This window comes from Vigna angularis, chromosome 3 (assembly GCF_016808095.1).
Source record: "Vigna angularis cultivar LongXiaoDou No.4 chromosome 3, ASM1680809v1, whole genome shotgun sequence".
Lineage (NCBI taxonomy): Eukaryota > Viridiplantae > Streptophyta > Magnoliopsida > Fabales > Fabaceae > Vigna > Vigna angularis.
This window is the reverse complement of record NC_068972.1, coordinates 30,933,187-30,950,220: the sequence shown is the minus strand read 5'-3', so window position 1 is coordinate 30,950,220 and position 17,034 is coordinate 30,933,187. Positions and strand designations below refer to the sequence as shown.

General features: G+C 32.9%; 1 protein-coding gene across 1 annotated transcript; it reads left to right on the top strand.

The window, feature by feature from the left end:
- The first annotated feature begins 13,472 nt into the window (after positions 1-13,472).
- On the top strand, positions 13,473-16,661 carry LOC128195906 (uncharacterized). The gene is made up of 8 exons (XM_052874721.1): positions 13,473-14,059; positions 14,149-14,274; positions 14,371-14,789; positions 14,886-14,967; positions 15,487-15,615; positions 15,717-15,820; positions 15,896-15,986; positions 16,082-16,661. Exons 1-8 carry the CDS (start codon positions 13,553-13,555, stop codon positions 16,181-16,183), a joined length of 1,560 nt encoding a protein of 519 aa, XP_052730681.1. The 5' UTR covers positions 13,473-13,552; the 3' UTR covers positions 16,184-16,661.
- The last annotated feature ends 373 nt before the right edge of the window (positions 16,662-17,034 follow it).

Here is a 17,034-nt window from a genome sequence, read left to right as displayed (position 1 = left end):
ACACTAGAATTATAGTCTTATCTTTGAACAACCACACTCTGGTTAGATCTTTGTACTACACCACCACAAAATCTGAATCCACCTTGAGCACACAGCCATTGTTTAACTTTCATTATGAATGCAAATCGTGAAACCCTCATGCGTGAAATCCCTAAACCTGCATCGAAATATTTTTCAACCTTTTCCCAATCAATTTTTTTTTCTTTATAAAACTCACAAAAATCATCACTACTCAATTCCTTTCCATTATTAACAATCATTTATCTCATACACGCTTTATCAATTTACACTTCCTGCCTCCATTCCATTTTTCATCTTCACAACAAATCCAGTCATCATCACCATTGTTTTTCACGATTATAAATATTATTATTCTTCTTCATTCATCATTTTTCACAATAAACTGAAAATCTTTTTTTGGGCTTTTCAAGCTTCTCTCTAGATTGTTGAGCTTATCTCTAGGATTGTCAAACTTATATCTAAAGTTGTTGAGCTTCTATTTAGAGTTGTCAGGCTTCTCTCTAGGTTGTCGGGCTTCTCTCTAGGTTGTCAAGCTTCTTGCGGAGATTGTCGAACTTCTCTCTAAGGTTGTCAAGCTTCTTTTTAAGGTTGCCAAGCTTTTCTAGGACTATCAAGTTTCTCTTTAGGATTGTCAAGTTTCTCTTTAGGATTGTCGATGGCGACAATAGTGTCTCTAACAACCATGGGTTTATGGAACCTTAACGTTTGTGAATATAAAGAAAAATGTCATATCATAACACATACTTCAAATAAAATATCGCCAAGTCATAGGAAGTGTTCACCTTCTTACTCTTTTATAACAATTTAAATGGTGTCATGAAAACATTATAAATTAAACAAAATTTACTAAAATAAAAACCAAATTAAACGTGTGAAAAATAAAAATCACAAAGTGGATGAAAATAAGATCAATTAAATTTAATAAGTATAATTTCAATAAAAAAAATATGAGATGAAATTGTAAAAAGATACTTCTCTCTTAAAAAAATTTGAAATTGTTTTTGAAATAAGTTTTTTCTTTTAAGACTAAGATATGCTTCTTAAGCATTATTTATCCTCTTTTATATTTTTTTTATTATTTATCTATTTTTGTAACTTTTTAAACAAAATTATCAAAAATGAATTTTTTTTTCTACTTTTATATATATATATATATATATATATATATATATATATATATATATATATATATATATATATATATATATATATATATATATATATATATATATATATATATATATATATATATATATATATATATATATATATATATATATATATATATATATATATATATATATATGAAAGTCTTTAAACCATATTGTTGGTTAAAACAAGTGTAATATTAATTTAACTCATGGGTAATGCATTTTTAATTATAAATGTATGGATCTAAGAAGCATTTATTACCTAACAAATCTCAAGAAACTAGACATTGATTAGAGTTTTTAATATTGAGTCTAATCTAGATATAATAAAATAGATTATATTTATAATTTAGATCTATTTTAATTAGTTTAATTACATTTGGTTTTCTTTCTAATTCAATTTAAACGGGAGTAAAAGAAAATTAAAACCATTATGTCACTAAAAAAACATTAACAAAATTATTATTTTTATCTAATGTAATGTATACAATTTTTTTATGTATTAAACAAGTCTTCTTTATACTATATCTATTTAAATTGGATTTATTTTAGATATAAAAAAAATTAGATTTCAAATATATTTCAAATAATTAAAAATTAGTGTCATTATAATTACTAATCAATAAAAAAGATATTAAATTTAATAAGATTTATATAATATATTAGGTCAATTAGATATTGTTGACATTGGTAGCGCGCAACAAAACGTTTAGAGAGCGTGAAAACAGACAATAACCAAGAGGCGAGGGGTGAATTGATTCTTTTAAAAACTTCGTTTTTCTTTTAGAACTTTTATCAAACATCTTATAAGCAAAAGCTATAGGAATAGAGAAAACCACACAAGTAATTTTATTCTGGTTCGAATTAACAGATTCTACATCCAGTCGTTAATCATTATAAAGAGTGATTAACCTTTTTCTCTAGAAATCAATAACAAATTACAATATAAAAATAAGGATTCATATTAGAAACCACCTCTCTTAACAGATAAGAGATGAAAGACACATCCTTTTGACCCACAAAAGGATTAACAGTTTGACTCTACTTTGTAGGTATACTCCACCACTTAGACACACCAAGAAAGAACACTTCCTCCTACAAGCACCAAGTTCACAAGCTCCCTTTTCACACACAAAGAGTTTTCCTTAGGCACACAGCTCTAATACTCTCAAAAATGAAAAGTTACCTTTTAAGAGTTGTGGAGAACTCTATTTATAAGCCAAGGTTCGTGCAAAGTCAAAAACTGAAAAGGTAGTGATAATCGGTTATTTCAGGTCATTATAGGTTTTGGAAAAACGTGATAATCGATTATCCTTAGTGATAATCGATTATTGTCGAACCCTGGACAATATCAAAACTTTCAGTGATAATCAATTATCTCCTGTGATAATCGATTATTGCCGCGACAAACCCTTTTCTACTTTTGCTTGTGATAATCGATTATCCCTTGTGATAATCGATTATTTCTGTAATGAATCACTAGTTTATGATACTTCTAAGTTTTTTACAATTACAAAATGAATCCTTTACAATGATTTCTACAAAAATTGCTTTTAACATTTACAGTATAGGTTCTTCGAGTTTTCAAGTCTTCACTTGCATCATCATCATCAAAAATTACTTCAAAGCACCAATGCTTTCACATTGGTAACATATATAAGTTAAGTTAACTTGGCTTGACTTTTTGACTTAGGTTGATATAGCCTAATCATTTGGCTTAAGCCGATTCAGCTCGATCTTAAGTCTGGTTAACTTAACTAGACTTAGGTGATAGAGACAACCTCCGATCATAGTCAATTCAGGCTAATCTTTGATTAGGATTGAATAAAGTCAACCTTTGACTAGGGCTAACTACGGTGGACCTTTGACCACCATTGACTCGAGCTAACCCAAGCCTTCAGTCGGGGCTGACTATGGTCGACCTTAAGCCAGGCCAACTAGGTTAACCTTCAGTCATGTAAACTTGGTTGACATAGATCATTAATCGGGTCGACTTACTCGATCTTCGACTTGGTCGACCTTCGTTAGGGTCAACACGATCAATCTTTAGTCTACCCGACTAGGTCAACCTTCACTCGGGCATGCTCAATAGATCATCGGTCGACCTTTGTCGAGGTCAACTCAGTTGACCATTAAAAGATAGACTTGGTTGACCATCGACCTAATCAACTTGGTCGATCTTCAACCTGATTGACTCGATCAATCTTTGCCAAGCCAAAACAACCGATACTTGGTCAGTCCAACTTAATCGATCTTCGGTCTATTTGACTTGGTCGATCTTTGGCTAAACTGACTTGGTCGATCTTTGGCTAAACTGACTTGGTCAATCTTTGGTCGGATTGTTTTGGTTGATCTTCAAACAAGCCAATTCAAGCGATCTTCAGCCAATTCGACTTGACCGATCTTTGGGCAGACCGACTTGACTGAACTTTGGTTAGGTCGCCTCGGTCGACTTGGTCAATCTTTAATAGGGCCAATTTAATTGACATGCGATTAAGCCAACTCGATTGACTTTTGTTCAGGTAGAGTCAGTCGATCATCAGTTGGGTCGGCTTGGGTGACCTTATGCATGGAAAACTTTGTGTACCAGCGATTGGATTGAGTCGGTCGATCTCTGTTTGAGTTGAGTTGGTTGATCTCTGCCGAATCAAGTCGGTTGATCTTTGGCCGAGTTGACTCGGTCGATCTCCGGCTTGGCTGACTTGGTCGAACTTTGGCATGACCAACTCAAATGACCTTCGAGAGGGCAAACTAAGTTAACCATTGATCAGATCCACTCAATTGATTTTTGGCCAAGCCAACATGATCTATCTTTGCTCGGGCTCATTCAACTTATCTTTGGCTGAGCTAACTCAACTTATCTTTGGATAGGTTAACTCAATTGACCTTTGCTCATGCAAAGTCAATTGATCATTGGTCTGATCAACTTGGTCAACTTTTGACTGGAATGACTCAATCGATCATTAGGAGGGCAACCTTGGTTGATTATCGACTGAGTCCACTCAACCAATCTTTGACCGAGTCAACACAAATGGGTCGACTCGATTGTTTTTTGATTTGATCAAATCGGTTGAACTTCAACCAATCTTCGATTAGGTCTAATTCGACTAAATTTCTACTCAAAATGACTCGATTTCAAAGACGACTCAAGCCAATTATGCAGTGAATTAGCTAAATTATAAAGTTGTGTTTATTGTAATTCATCAAACGCAAAAAAAGTTACTAATTCATAATTTGTTATACAAAAATTATTATTTGAGTATTCATTATTAGATGATATTTAAAAAAAAAGTTAAAAAAATATTAAAACATTATTTAATAATCCCTTATCGTGTATGTTCTATTTTTTACACTTGCTTTTACAATCTTTTTTATGGATATTTATATTGATTGGAATTGTATTAAATTCTATATTTCTAAATGTCAATGGACATGCTTTGATAGATTTAGAGTCATATGTTATTTTTTATTATTTTTTTAAAATGGAGGATTTGTTGAAATTTTATATAGAAACTTTACGATATTGATTTTCTTTGTTTTTTTATTGGTAAAGAGATTGGTTTTCTTTGTTTTATGTTGAACTTTTATAAGTGGAATTTTGAATCTTATTAGAGTATACAATGTTGATTTTCTGAAACACTAAACGCTACTTCTTATTTTTACACTTTGTAAAAGTGAATTACAACTATTTAAAGAAATATGCAGAAGTAAAAAATACTACCCACTCCATGTGTGAAGCTTGAGTGGTTTCCTAAAATTAAGGAGCTAAATTGCTAGCATCCTATATCCCTAGTCAACATGACCTAAATTTATGGAATCAGAAAAAGAAAACAATTTAAATGCAAAACAAAATTTTAAATAACAACTACTAACAATCCCTCCCTTAAAATAAATGCTTGAGAAAACATCTAGTTTATTTTTGATGCTTCAATCATGCCCAACATTCTTCTAAATTTCAGAAATTGCTCTAGTTTTAGTGGCTTAGTCATTATATCAGCTACTTGATTTTGAGTGTTGCAATAGTCCAACTTGATTCTTCCTTCTCTAACAAGATCTCTTTAAAAATGAAATCTAACACCAATATGCTTGCTTCTACCATGAAATATTGGATTTTCAGATAATATAATGGCTGAACTATTATCACATAAAACCATAATCTGTTTTGATTTATTAAAACCAATAGTATCCAAAATTCTCTTAATCCATATGCATTGACATGCACATGATGCATCAGCTATATACTTTGATTCTATTATAGAAAGAGTTACTATTGGTTGCTTCATGGAAGACCATGAAACTGCTCCAGTTCCTAGAGAGAATACAAAACCTAATGTACTCTTTATGTCATCTATGTCTCCAGCAAAATCACTATTTGTATAAGCCATCAATGTTGTATCTTCCTCCTTTTTGTAGAAAATTCCCAATTTTGTAGTTCCTTTCAAATATCTTAAGATTCGTTTGATTGCAGACCAGTGTGTCTCAGTAGGCTAGGCCATAAATATGCTAATTGGGCTAACTCCATACATCAAATCTGGTCGAGTTGCGAATAAATACATGTGACTTCCAATTGCTTGCTTGAATAAAGTGTCATCTACTTTAGTCCCTGCATCATTTTTGGACAGTTTTGTTCCTGGAATAATTGAATTTTTCACTGCATTACACTCCAACATGTCAAACCGAGCTAAGACTTCATTAGCATACTTCCTTTGACACATGAAAATTCCATGTTCATTCTGCAAAATTTCAATCCCAAGGAAATACCTCATCTTCCCTAGGTTAGTCATGTCAAATTCTGACATCATGGAATTTTTAAAATCATTACACATATCTCCATCATTTTCGGTGTAAATTAAATCATCCACATATAGGCTCACAATCAAGATTTCACCTCCCTTTGCTGATTTTTTAAACAATGTATGTTCACATAAACATCTTTCAAAACCATTTTTTATAAAGTAAGCTTCTATTTTGTTGTACCATGCCCTTGGTGCTTGTTTGAGTCCATAGAGTGTCTTCTTCAGTTTGAATATTTTCTCTTCTTCCCCTTTCTTGACAAATGTAGCTGGTTGTTATACATAGATTTCTTCCTTAAGCTCTCCATGAAGAAATGCACTTTTCACATCTAATTGAAATATGATCCAACCATTCTGAGCAGCCACTAAGAGTATTATTCGGATGGTATCTAGCTTGGCAACTAGTGCAAACACTTCTGTATAATCCACTATATAGTGTTGTGCATAGCCTTTTACTACTAACCTTTCTTTACACTTATCAATTTCTCCATTTTCTCTAAGTTTGGTCTTGAATACTCATTTTACTCCAATAGGTTTTACTCCTATTGGTGCATCAGTCAACTCCCATGTTTGATTTCTTTCTATTGTTTCCATCTCTTTCACCATTGCATCTCTTCACTTCTTACTTTTAAGGGCTTCTTCAACCGTTATTGGATCATTTTCGGTTACAATCATAGCACTTTCTCCTATTTATTAATCTATCATCCATATGGGTTTTCTTCTTTGCCTTCTTTCCCTCACTTTAATTTGAATCTCAAGTACTGGAGTACAAGATTCATTCCAGCTATTTGTTCCAACATTGTGTGAATTTGTACCTTGCTGCTCCACATTTTCTGATTCATCTTCAAATTGATTTTTAGTGCTTTCTTCATGCTCATCTTTTTCAATATATTTCTGCAGGTATGCTATCTTATTCTGCTCCCAGTTCCAGCTCTTATATTCCTCAAAAATTACATCTTTACTGATAATAATTTTTGTGTTGATAAGATCAAATAGTCTATATGCCTTAGACTCATCGCTAACTCCGAATAAAACACATGGCTTACTTTTTTCATCTAACTTGATTCTCTGTTGATCTGGTGTGTGAACATGAGCTAAACCACCAAAGACCCAAAAATAACTTACATATGGCTTCACTTCACTCCATGCTTCTTCAGGGGTTTGATCATGCACTATTGTTGTTGGGCTTCTAATTAGAATATGGACACACCACTTGGTTTCTTCTGGCCAGAAAATCGTTAGAACTTGCCTTCCAATCAAAATTGAATGAACCATGTTCATGATGGTTCGGTTCTTTCTTTCAGCAATCCCATTCTGTTGGGGAGTATAGGCAACAGTCAGTTGTCTCCTTTTCCCTTCACTTCTACAAAGTTTTGAAATCTTTAAAGAAAGAAAAAGTTTTAGATTTTTCTCTTAAGAAATACATCCGAGTTTTACATGATAAGTCATCAATAAAACTAAGGATATATCTCTTATTACTACTGGATGTTGGCTGAATGGGTCCACATAAATCTGCATGAACCAACTATAGTCGTTTAGATGCTCTCCACATTTATATTAAAGTTCTGTGTTGTTTTCCAACCAAGCAATGTGCATAGATTTCCTTAGGGGTTGTGATTGTTGACAATCCAGTCACCATTTGCTTAGTGATAAGAGTTTTTAAGCCATCGTAGCTTAAATGCCATAGTTTATTATGCCAGAGTTGGGAGTTGTCTTCTTCATTTGTCTGAAAACAAGTTTTTGATTCCCCTTTCATGATTGTTGTCAGAGAAAACATCCTGTTTGCACTCATATGTACCTCCATAATCAACCCTTTCTCTAAGTGAACAATATTGCATTTATTGTTCTAAATTATGATGCTTAAGCCCTTTTCATGCAGTTGCCCTACTCAATAGGTTATTCTTGAGTTTTTAAACATAATATACATGTGTAAAAACATGTATAACTCCATTCACCATCATTCGAACACTTCCTTTTCCCCTCACAACTATGTGGGTATCATTTTCATACTTTACTTTGTGTTGAAAATTCTCATCTAGTGTTGAGAACCACTCCTTGTTACCACTCATGTGGTTATTGCGTCCTGAGTCTAAGAACCATTTATCTTTCTTTCCTTCTTTACATTCTACTGAGGTCATCAGCATGACCTCTTCCTCTTGTTCCTCTTGTTCCTCCATTTCAGCATAATGTGCCTTCTTTTCCCACAAGGGACATTCATATTGAAAATGTCCAAACTTGTAATACTTGAAGCATTCAACTTCGGCTTTGTTGAATGATTGTTTTCCTCTTCCTCTACCCCGAAATCCTCCTCTACTTCTTTCTCTCCCTCTTCCTCTTCCACCTTTGTCATCTACCAGGATTTGCACAACTTGTTCTTCAGTTGTTGGAAGTATCATTCTTTGTTCATGAACTAATAGACTACTTTGTAGTTTGTCTATTGTCATGGAATCTAAGTTATTTGATTCTTCAATGGAGCACACCACATCGTTGAACTGGATTGTCATATACCACAAGATTTTCGCAGTTATGGCACTTTCTTGCATAAAAATAAGCTCCAAATCAACATTAAAGTGCTCACACAAAATTGGTTAAAGATGGTACATGCATGTGTTTTTACTTTTACTTTTTTGCTTTTGCTTTTGTACTTTTTGTCTACTTTTGTTTTGTACATTTTACCTATTTTTTTTTTTAGATTTTTAGCTCAAACACATAATAAATCAGACCTCAAATATGGAATGTTATAAGGAGTTTCAAGTTCATACAAGCTTATAGCACCAAAATGAAGAAAACCTACAAGAATCAAATATAGCATGAAACACAAAAAGGGACATAATGAAAACCTAACTCTAAGAACTTGTTGATGATCTAACAACAAGTATGAACTCAAATATTCAAAGAAAAAAGCACTCAAAGGTACTCAAATGAAACAGTTTCGAAATTTACTCAAACATGTATTTTTTGGTGATTTTTCAAAGGTTAAACATGGAAGTAAAGACATGTAAAGGACTAAACATGACTCTAGACAACATGGATGGATTCAAAAATAAAAATGACACAAAATAAGCATATAAGACCAAACAAAACAGCAAGGAATGACTCAAAATAAAGAAAAGGCACAAAAAAGTAGCCAAAACTACTAGAAACGAACTTGAAAAACGCTAATGACAACATCTTGGCAGCTTTGACCTTTCTTGAGTATTTTACTTATAAATTTCTACACATAACTCCAAATGAAGTGATTCTTTTTTTGTTGGAAACTAGACTCAAAGGGCTTTCATTTGAATATTTTTACGTATATTTTGGACAACTGAGTTAGATGCAGTTTAAGTTTAAAAATCGTCACATTTTGTTGCTAAAACAAATTATAGATGAAATAAAAACACAACAAAACAAGTAGGGAAATAACATCAACAACATGGAACAATAAAGAATAGATAAGGACCAAAAGACTTAACTCTTGAAGAACCAAAGCTCTTGATACCAAATGATGGCAACCTCCTTGGCTAGGTTAGGCCAAAGCTAGGAGATGTACATGGAGGGGTGTTCCTTGGATGAATGGTGTGAAAATGTGGTGGTAAATGGTCCAAGGATGATGAGCTAATGTATGAATGGTGTAGAAGCTCAAAGCCTCTAGGAGATATGGTGGTGGTGTAGTGTTTGGTGGCTCCAAGAGAGGTTAGGCCAACTCAAGGAGGAAGGCGACTAGAGGGGCCTCATGGGTTGCTCTAGTCTTGATCTAAGATTAGTAGTATGGCCAAAAATGGGTAGCATAACATTACTCAACATCAAAGATGAAATACAAGGGTGGAGATACCTCTATTTATAGGCCAATGGTGTCTCCTTCTAACCCTAAAAGCATGATCTTCCACCTTTGCTCTCATTGGCCAAAAATGAGGCCTTCTAAGGAGTGGACAAGTGTCCATAAATCCTCTCCAATGATGGGAGCACATGTGACCACTCACAAAACACAATCATCTTCATTCCTAGAGTGTCATGTGGCCACTACTAAAAGAAAAAATTCTCTACTCCAAAGGTGCCATGTGCCTACCTTTTAAAAAGTAAATTATTTCCAATGGAAGCATGACACATGGCACACACTTTCCACTTGGTTTGGATGTCTAACTTTTAAGGAAAATCCTATGCTACTTAGGCCTTAATACAAGCCTTAAACAAACCTACACTACATGGCCTAATACAATGGCCTAAATTCCTACACTACTCTTCAATCCATGCTTCATGATGGCTCCAAAGGTGGTCCACAAGGTAGAGTTGACATCATCTTCAAGGATGACGTTAACTCTCTTGAAAGTGTTTGACCATGGCTAAGGGATCTTCCATCACTTTTGCTTCATGGAATCCCATATAATTTTTGACGTTTCATAATTGAGAATGATGTCCAAAATTTCTCTATCTATTGCTTGATAGAGATAGTTTTTTATCTTTAAATCCTTAAGTTTCTGCTCTTCCATTACTTTAATTTCTGCCTCTGATGCAGTAGCTTTGTCTGGAACAACGTTTACTCCATGTTCCACCAAATTCCAATATTCCTTTAATCGAAGGAAATTCTCCATAAGCTTTGCCCAGTGATAATAATGTCCATCAAATTTAGGAATTGTAGGTTGTGCATACTTTGAATCAGCTATTCTTCTGAATGATTGTTTCACTCACTCTCTACCCAATGTTTGATTTAAAACCCCGGTGTATCACTCAACTCACTCAGAATTTCTGGTTCAGGCCCCTGTTACGGAACTCTGATACCATATTATTAACTGACATAGATAAATAAGATTTTCTAAAATACTGAAACACTACTTCTTATTTTTACACTTTGTAAAAGTGAATTACAGTTATTTAAAGAAATATGCAGAAGCAAAAAATACTATCCACTCCATGTCTGAAACTTGATTTCCTAAAATTAAGGAGATAAATTGTTAGCATTCTATATCCCTAATCAATATAACTTAAATTTATAGAATCAAAAAATAAAAAAATTTAAATGCAAAACAGAATTTTAAATAACAATTACTAACATAAAAAAAATGCACATATAGCCAAATGTGCTCTAATCACAGAGTGAATTCATTTGTTTAGTTTTTAAGTTTTAGAAATTTTCTCCTCTTCTATTTTTCTCTTAAAATTTCATAATTTTCGTTTTGTTTTCCTCACTCATTTTTGTTCTTTATTTATTATTAATAAAAAAACTAAATTTGTCGGTTCAATTTATAAAATCAAGAATATCCACTCTATAAAGATCTATGATGAAAAGAATTATATGATTTTCGAATCAATGAATTCACCTCTCGTTTGCTAACTTTTTTTTTTGTTTCTTATTATGTTTGCATCTTTCTAATAATATAATCCTCAAATTAATTTGTAAGAGAAAAATAATAAAAATCATATAAAATATATATGTATCATTTAAAAATAAACCTAATTTATGCTATATTGCAAAATTTTGAAAGAGAATTTAAATACTTTGATTTCAAGAACATTAAAAATCATAATTTATAAATTTTAAATTCGATGATCCAACCCAACAATATAATAAAAAAAGTAGTATTTATCTCATAATTTTATCATACAAAATCCTTTTATATTTTATAATATAAATAAAATTTAATGTTACCTATTATTTTTATGTATTTTATTTTAAAAAGTGCTAATTTTTAAGATTATTTAATCCAAAGATTATGCTAAGTCAATCATTTTTATGTATTTTATTTTAAGATGTGATAATTTTTAAGAAATGATTTTATCCAACAATTAATCTAATTCAATCTAACTATAATTCAATTTGATTGGATTGAGTTGCTAAATAAAAATAAACATATAAATAACTTTAACTTAACCTAACTCAACTAAATTTAATTAGATTGGATAAATCATATTAAATTAAACCCAATTAATATTACTTTTTTATTCTTCTAAATACATAATGTAAAGCTCATAACTATCTAATCACTGAAGCAAAATCAAGTCCTTCACCCTATTGGCCCTTTTTACACAACCAAATCCTCCTCTTTCATATGCATGTTCCATTTGTATGAGTTAAGTTTATAAAAAGAGTAGTAATACGGTGACACGCTTACGTGTCACTTACATTCATTTGACACGGTCCACGTCAGCTTTTTAAAAAAAAAACTGCAAAATGATGGAGGGTAAAAGTGGAAAAACACCTAGGGTTTGTGTTTTCAGATTCGAAATCCCCATTTGAGTTTTCTTAAGAAAGTCGATTTCCACCACTGTCATATGCTTCTCAGTTTCATCTTTCAGACACCTTTTTGGTTTGATTTTACGGTCCAGGTTTGGTCTTCGGATTTGTGTCGCGCGTTTCCATCAAGAAACTCCATTTCTGTCGCGCGTTTCGTGTTCGGATTTTACGGTACAGGTTTTTGATTTTTTATTTTCTGTGTTAGGCTGTGTAGTTTTTGTGGCAATGTAATTTTTTGGTACATCGGTTTATTGATGTGGGGTTGTGGGGGACCAATCTCTGATTTTTGGGTTGATGGGAGGTGGGGTTGGTTTGTTGGTGATGTGTTCTATGTTGGAGGTGGGGTTGGGGTTGCTTTGCTGGTAACGTGTTTTATGTAGGAGCTTTATGTGTGGTGCGATAGGAAGCAGATTAGTAAAAAGGTTGAGTCTTTTGAGTTTCATTTTGACCCTAGGGTGTAGGCGTGATACGGGGTCCATTTGGTTTAAAATTGGGGAGGTGGTTTCTTAGACTTTTGAGTTTGTTTTTGTCGCTATGCCGTTGACTGAGGTTGGTTTTTAAGACCCTTTATGCATGCATGAGTTGAGTAACAGGTGCAGGAAGTGGTTATGTTGTTAATCGTATATGGTTATTTGTAAATCTGGTTTTGTACTGCCGTAGAAGTTTTTTATATTCAATGAGACAATGAGAGCCTTAGAAACAACGAGACCCTTCACAACCTGCTAAGCCAGTGAGCTTGCAGGGCAACCTTTTCTTCCACTCCCAAACGAAATCAGATTGCAATATTGTCCCTGCATTAGCTGGTTATCTTGTTAGTCGGATGTGGTGATTTGTAAATCGGTATTTGTACATCTGTAGCAGTTTTTATATACAATATCAATGTCCACATTTTAAAGTGCAATAAGTGGTGTTATGGTTAGTTATGCATGCATTAGTTAGATACATTGTATTTTTTGGTACAGTAAGTGGTCAATGTTCAAATTTTAATATCACGATTCCACTTTATGCATGCATTAGTTTGATACACTGTATTTAAGCAATTTATTAATTTGAACATGCGACTGTGAAGTGAGATACATAGTATTATACAATCAATATTATTTTGTTTTGTTAAATTTGCAGGATATAGTGATATGGACAAAGAAGTCAGTGAAATGGTAAGTATGATGTACTTTTATTAATTTACCATTAAATATGCACAATGTTGTATTGAATTAAGTAACATACGGTTTGATTTATACTTGCAGGCCTCACTTAGAGTTAGGCATCGAGTCCAGACACAACATATAGTTCAAGTGAACAGTTGCCTATCATCCTTTCAAAAGGAACGTTTAAAGTCAACACCTTTCAAGTGGTTGGTGGATTTGGTTGATGATATGGTTATTTCTAGCCCTATTCTTATAGAGTTAATCAGTAGGTGGGACGTGGTTCATAAGGCGTTTAGGATTAGGGAGAATTTAGTGCCTTTTAGAGTTGATGAAGTTTGTTTTTTTTTAGGTTTACCTAATGTTGGTGAGAGTGTTAATTTAGAGAATGATGTCGGTGGCATTGTCAATGACTTGTTTCAGGATGAGGACATCACAATTTTAAGTATAATGGATAAGTTGAAGCATAAGACATTTAAATCCAAAAGAAGTGTTGACATGTTTTGCAGGTTGTATATTTTGTTAGGTTTTGGAGCCTTTTATTTTCCTAGGAATAGTAATGTGATAAACAGTGTCCCTTTTAGTAAACTAGACAACATTAATGATCTAAATATATACAATTGGGGTGATGCTGTACATGGTTTGATAGTAAGTAGTTTGAATCGGGCATGCAATAAATACAATAGCAGATCTTACCACGAAGTTATACACATGGCTGGGTGTGCAACAGTTCTGCAGGTATGTTTATACATTCATTTATTTAACTGTTACAAAATAAATAATGATACTTTTTGAAAGAGATATAACTACTGTAATGAACTTTACAGTTGTGGGTTGTTGAACACATCAGTTTGTATCATCTTGATGGACGATGTATTTATCCCCGATTTCTTCATTGGGTTGTTATTAAAGATAAAAGGAAAAAAATCAAATTAAGTTTTCAACAAACAGAGGTAATTCCTTACTTTTTTATATAATGGTTACATTTGTTGTGTTATTTGATTAATATGATTTATTAGCGTTCTTAAAATTTCTATTTTGTTTTGAAGATATTGTGGGAATGCAACTTGTCTGAAGAGCAATTACAAAATGATGAAATGAAGGAATCACAAACTCATGGTGGGAAAAGTAATCCTGAGTCAAATGATGAGAACGTAGAGTTTGCTAGACTTGTGGAAGAGCAGAGAGTATTGATGAGAAGAGTTGACAAGCATGCAGAACGGCTTGATGAGTTACAATTGAAAATAAGACGTCTTGAAGAACAAGTACAGAATGAAATGCCATCTTCTAATGATGGTATGGAGGGACCATCCACAGCTGCGGGACCATCCACAGCTGACAAAATGAATGATTTAGCTATTGTCAATTTTGTGGATGTGGGAATGGAGGGAGCTTCCAGACAGGACAACATTGATTTTAGAAGTGTTTACACCACCTGCACTTCATCACTTTGTCATGATGGTGATGTGTAAGTTATACCTAACTCAATAGAACCAAAAATTCAAAAAATTATTAATAAATGTTTTTATGATTGAAATTTATGAGGAATTTGTTTTGTATATAGAGCGCTTGTGGAGGTGTCTAACAACATCTTAACCAGAGGAGACTTGCAATGCTTTCGACCTCGTGCAAAAATTGATAACATTGTAAGTTCAAATACCCGAAAGTTGTTGTGTAGAAGTACTATGTGAGGAGTATATAGAACGGTTAAGATTGAAAAATGCTACGTTATTTTATTATGAAGAAATATAAATGTGAAAAGGATATTCAGTGATTGGTTATGAACTTTTGGTGTAGGTTATGCTGTTTGCGACTGTGATGCTTGTGTTAAATCAATTGCATAAATCAGGAATGATCAGTCGATGTTGTTTCAATCCATTTTTTGCGGTAGAATAATTATTCATTGATGTTTGACCTTGGTGAAGTACGTATGTTTGAACTAATGTTACTAATGCAATTTTTGTAGACAACGATCATTGAAAGAATGAAGATTCCTAAAAAAAAGAGAGAATTATTGGAAGCAATAGATTACCATAATTTCTTCCAACCTCAGAGTTGTTCAATAAATCATTTGTTAAATTCTGAATTTGTAAGTACTTGAACCTATACCTTTATCATAACATGTGTTGTTCACTATATTGATGTTTGTGGTTGTGGTTCTGTAGTTGTTTGTGCCTACTGTGAGTGATGACCATTGGTGGTGCTATTGTGTCAATTGCCAATCAAGGGAATTTTTCATTTTAGATTCTCTTGGTCATAAGAGGCGGACCAGATATGGTATTGACAAGGCAATGGTAAGAGAAGTTGTGCTGTAGACTTGTTATTTTGATGGAAGTATTATTTTTGCGTCAAAGGTGTACAATAATAATGAATGTGTTGAATACAAATTTCCAAGGTCGGTTGTTTGCAAGAGTTATTCAATATGATAGATAATGAAGCAAATTCTGAGGAACGACAATTGAAGGTCATTAAAGAAGATTTGCCAATTCAACCAAATACGTTAGTGACCTTATCCATAACCAATGTATTAGGTTGTGTCATATGTGATCCTTCTAATATTTGTTTAATGTGTAGGTATGATTGTGGTTTGTTGGTGATGAAATATATGGAGTTATGGGACAACCAACCTAAATTTGATGGCAAAAAAATGCCCGATTACACAACGGTTGGTCTTCTTTAAGTATATGTTTGTATTGTTTTAAATGGTTTTTTAAAACAGGTTATTAATTATAATATTTCACTACTGTAATATGAATGCAGGAGCAGTTACAACTTATTCGACAACAAACGGTGTGTGATTGGGTATTACATGAAGGAAATATGCATAGAAGTACAGTAATGAAGAACTGTGGAATGCTATAGCAAATGAAGAAGTCATGAAATAGGATATAACTTGTAATGATGTTGCTGGAATATGATAGAATATGAAACAATTTTTGTTCTATGGTTTTTTAAGTTGTTTACTATGTATAGTGAAGGATTAGTTATGCAGTAGTATCACCACTGTCCATTTTGTGTACATAAGCTATTAACTAAATTAGCAGAACTTGCAGTGAACAAAAGTTATTGAGCAAATAACCATATATAACTTAACAGATAACCACTAACTGTACGAAAAATATTTGACATTGAAATTGAAGTTGAACACTTGTATTGTTGTGTCGTCCGTCTCTCTTCGTTCAAGCCTTGCTTTTTCTCGTTCGTTCAAGCCTTGTCTCTCGTCCGTCTTCTCTCTCACTGTGTGACTGGATGCTGGACAATGAGAACATTAGCAGAATGGAAGCCCTACATCTATACGGCATTGTCTAGGATTGCTAAGAAATTATCAAATTTTGACATGTATAAGATGTTCAAATATGTACCTAATGTTATTTGACAATTTTGACATGTATAAGATGTTGAAATATGTACCTAATGTTATTTGACAATGTACACTATGTGTTTGTAATAAGAATAGTGGTTGGATTTCGAAATGAATTGTTTTTACTTTGCGTTTGTGTTTGTTATAATGACAAAATTAATGAATGAAAAATCAACGCAGCATTATAATAAAAATTTCAACAGTACGAGACCATTTTCACTAAAATTAATGGTAATTAATGCGAAGGATTTGATAAATTTCTGAGTGGGGAGATGGGTGTTGGTGATTGATGTGAACGCAAGAAGCGTGGAGTGACCCGTGATGAGTAGGGGGACGAAGTAGTGCAAGGAAT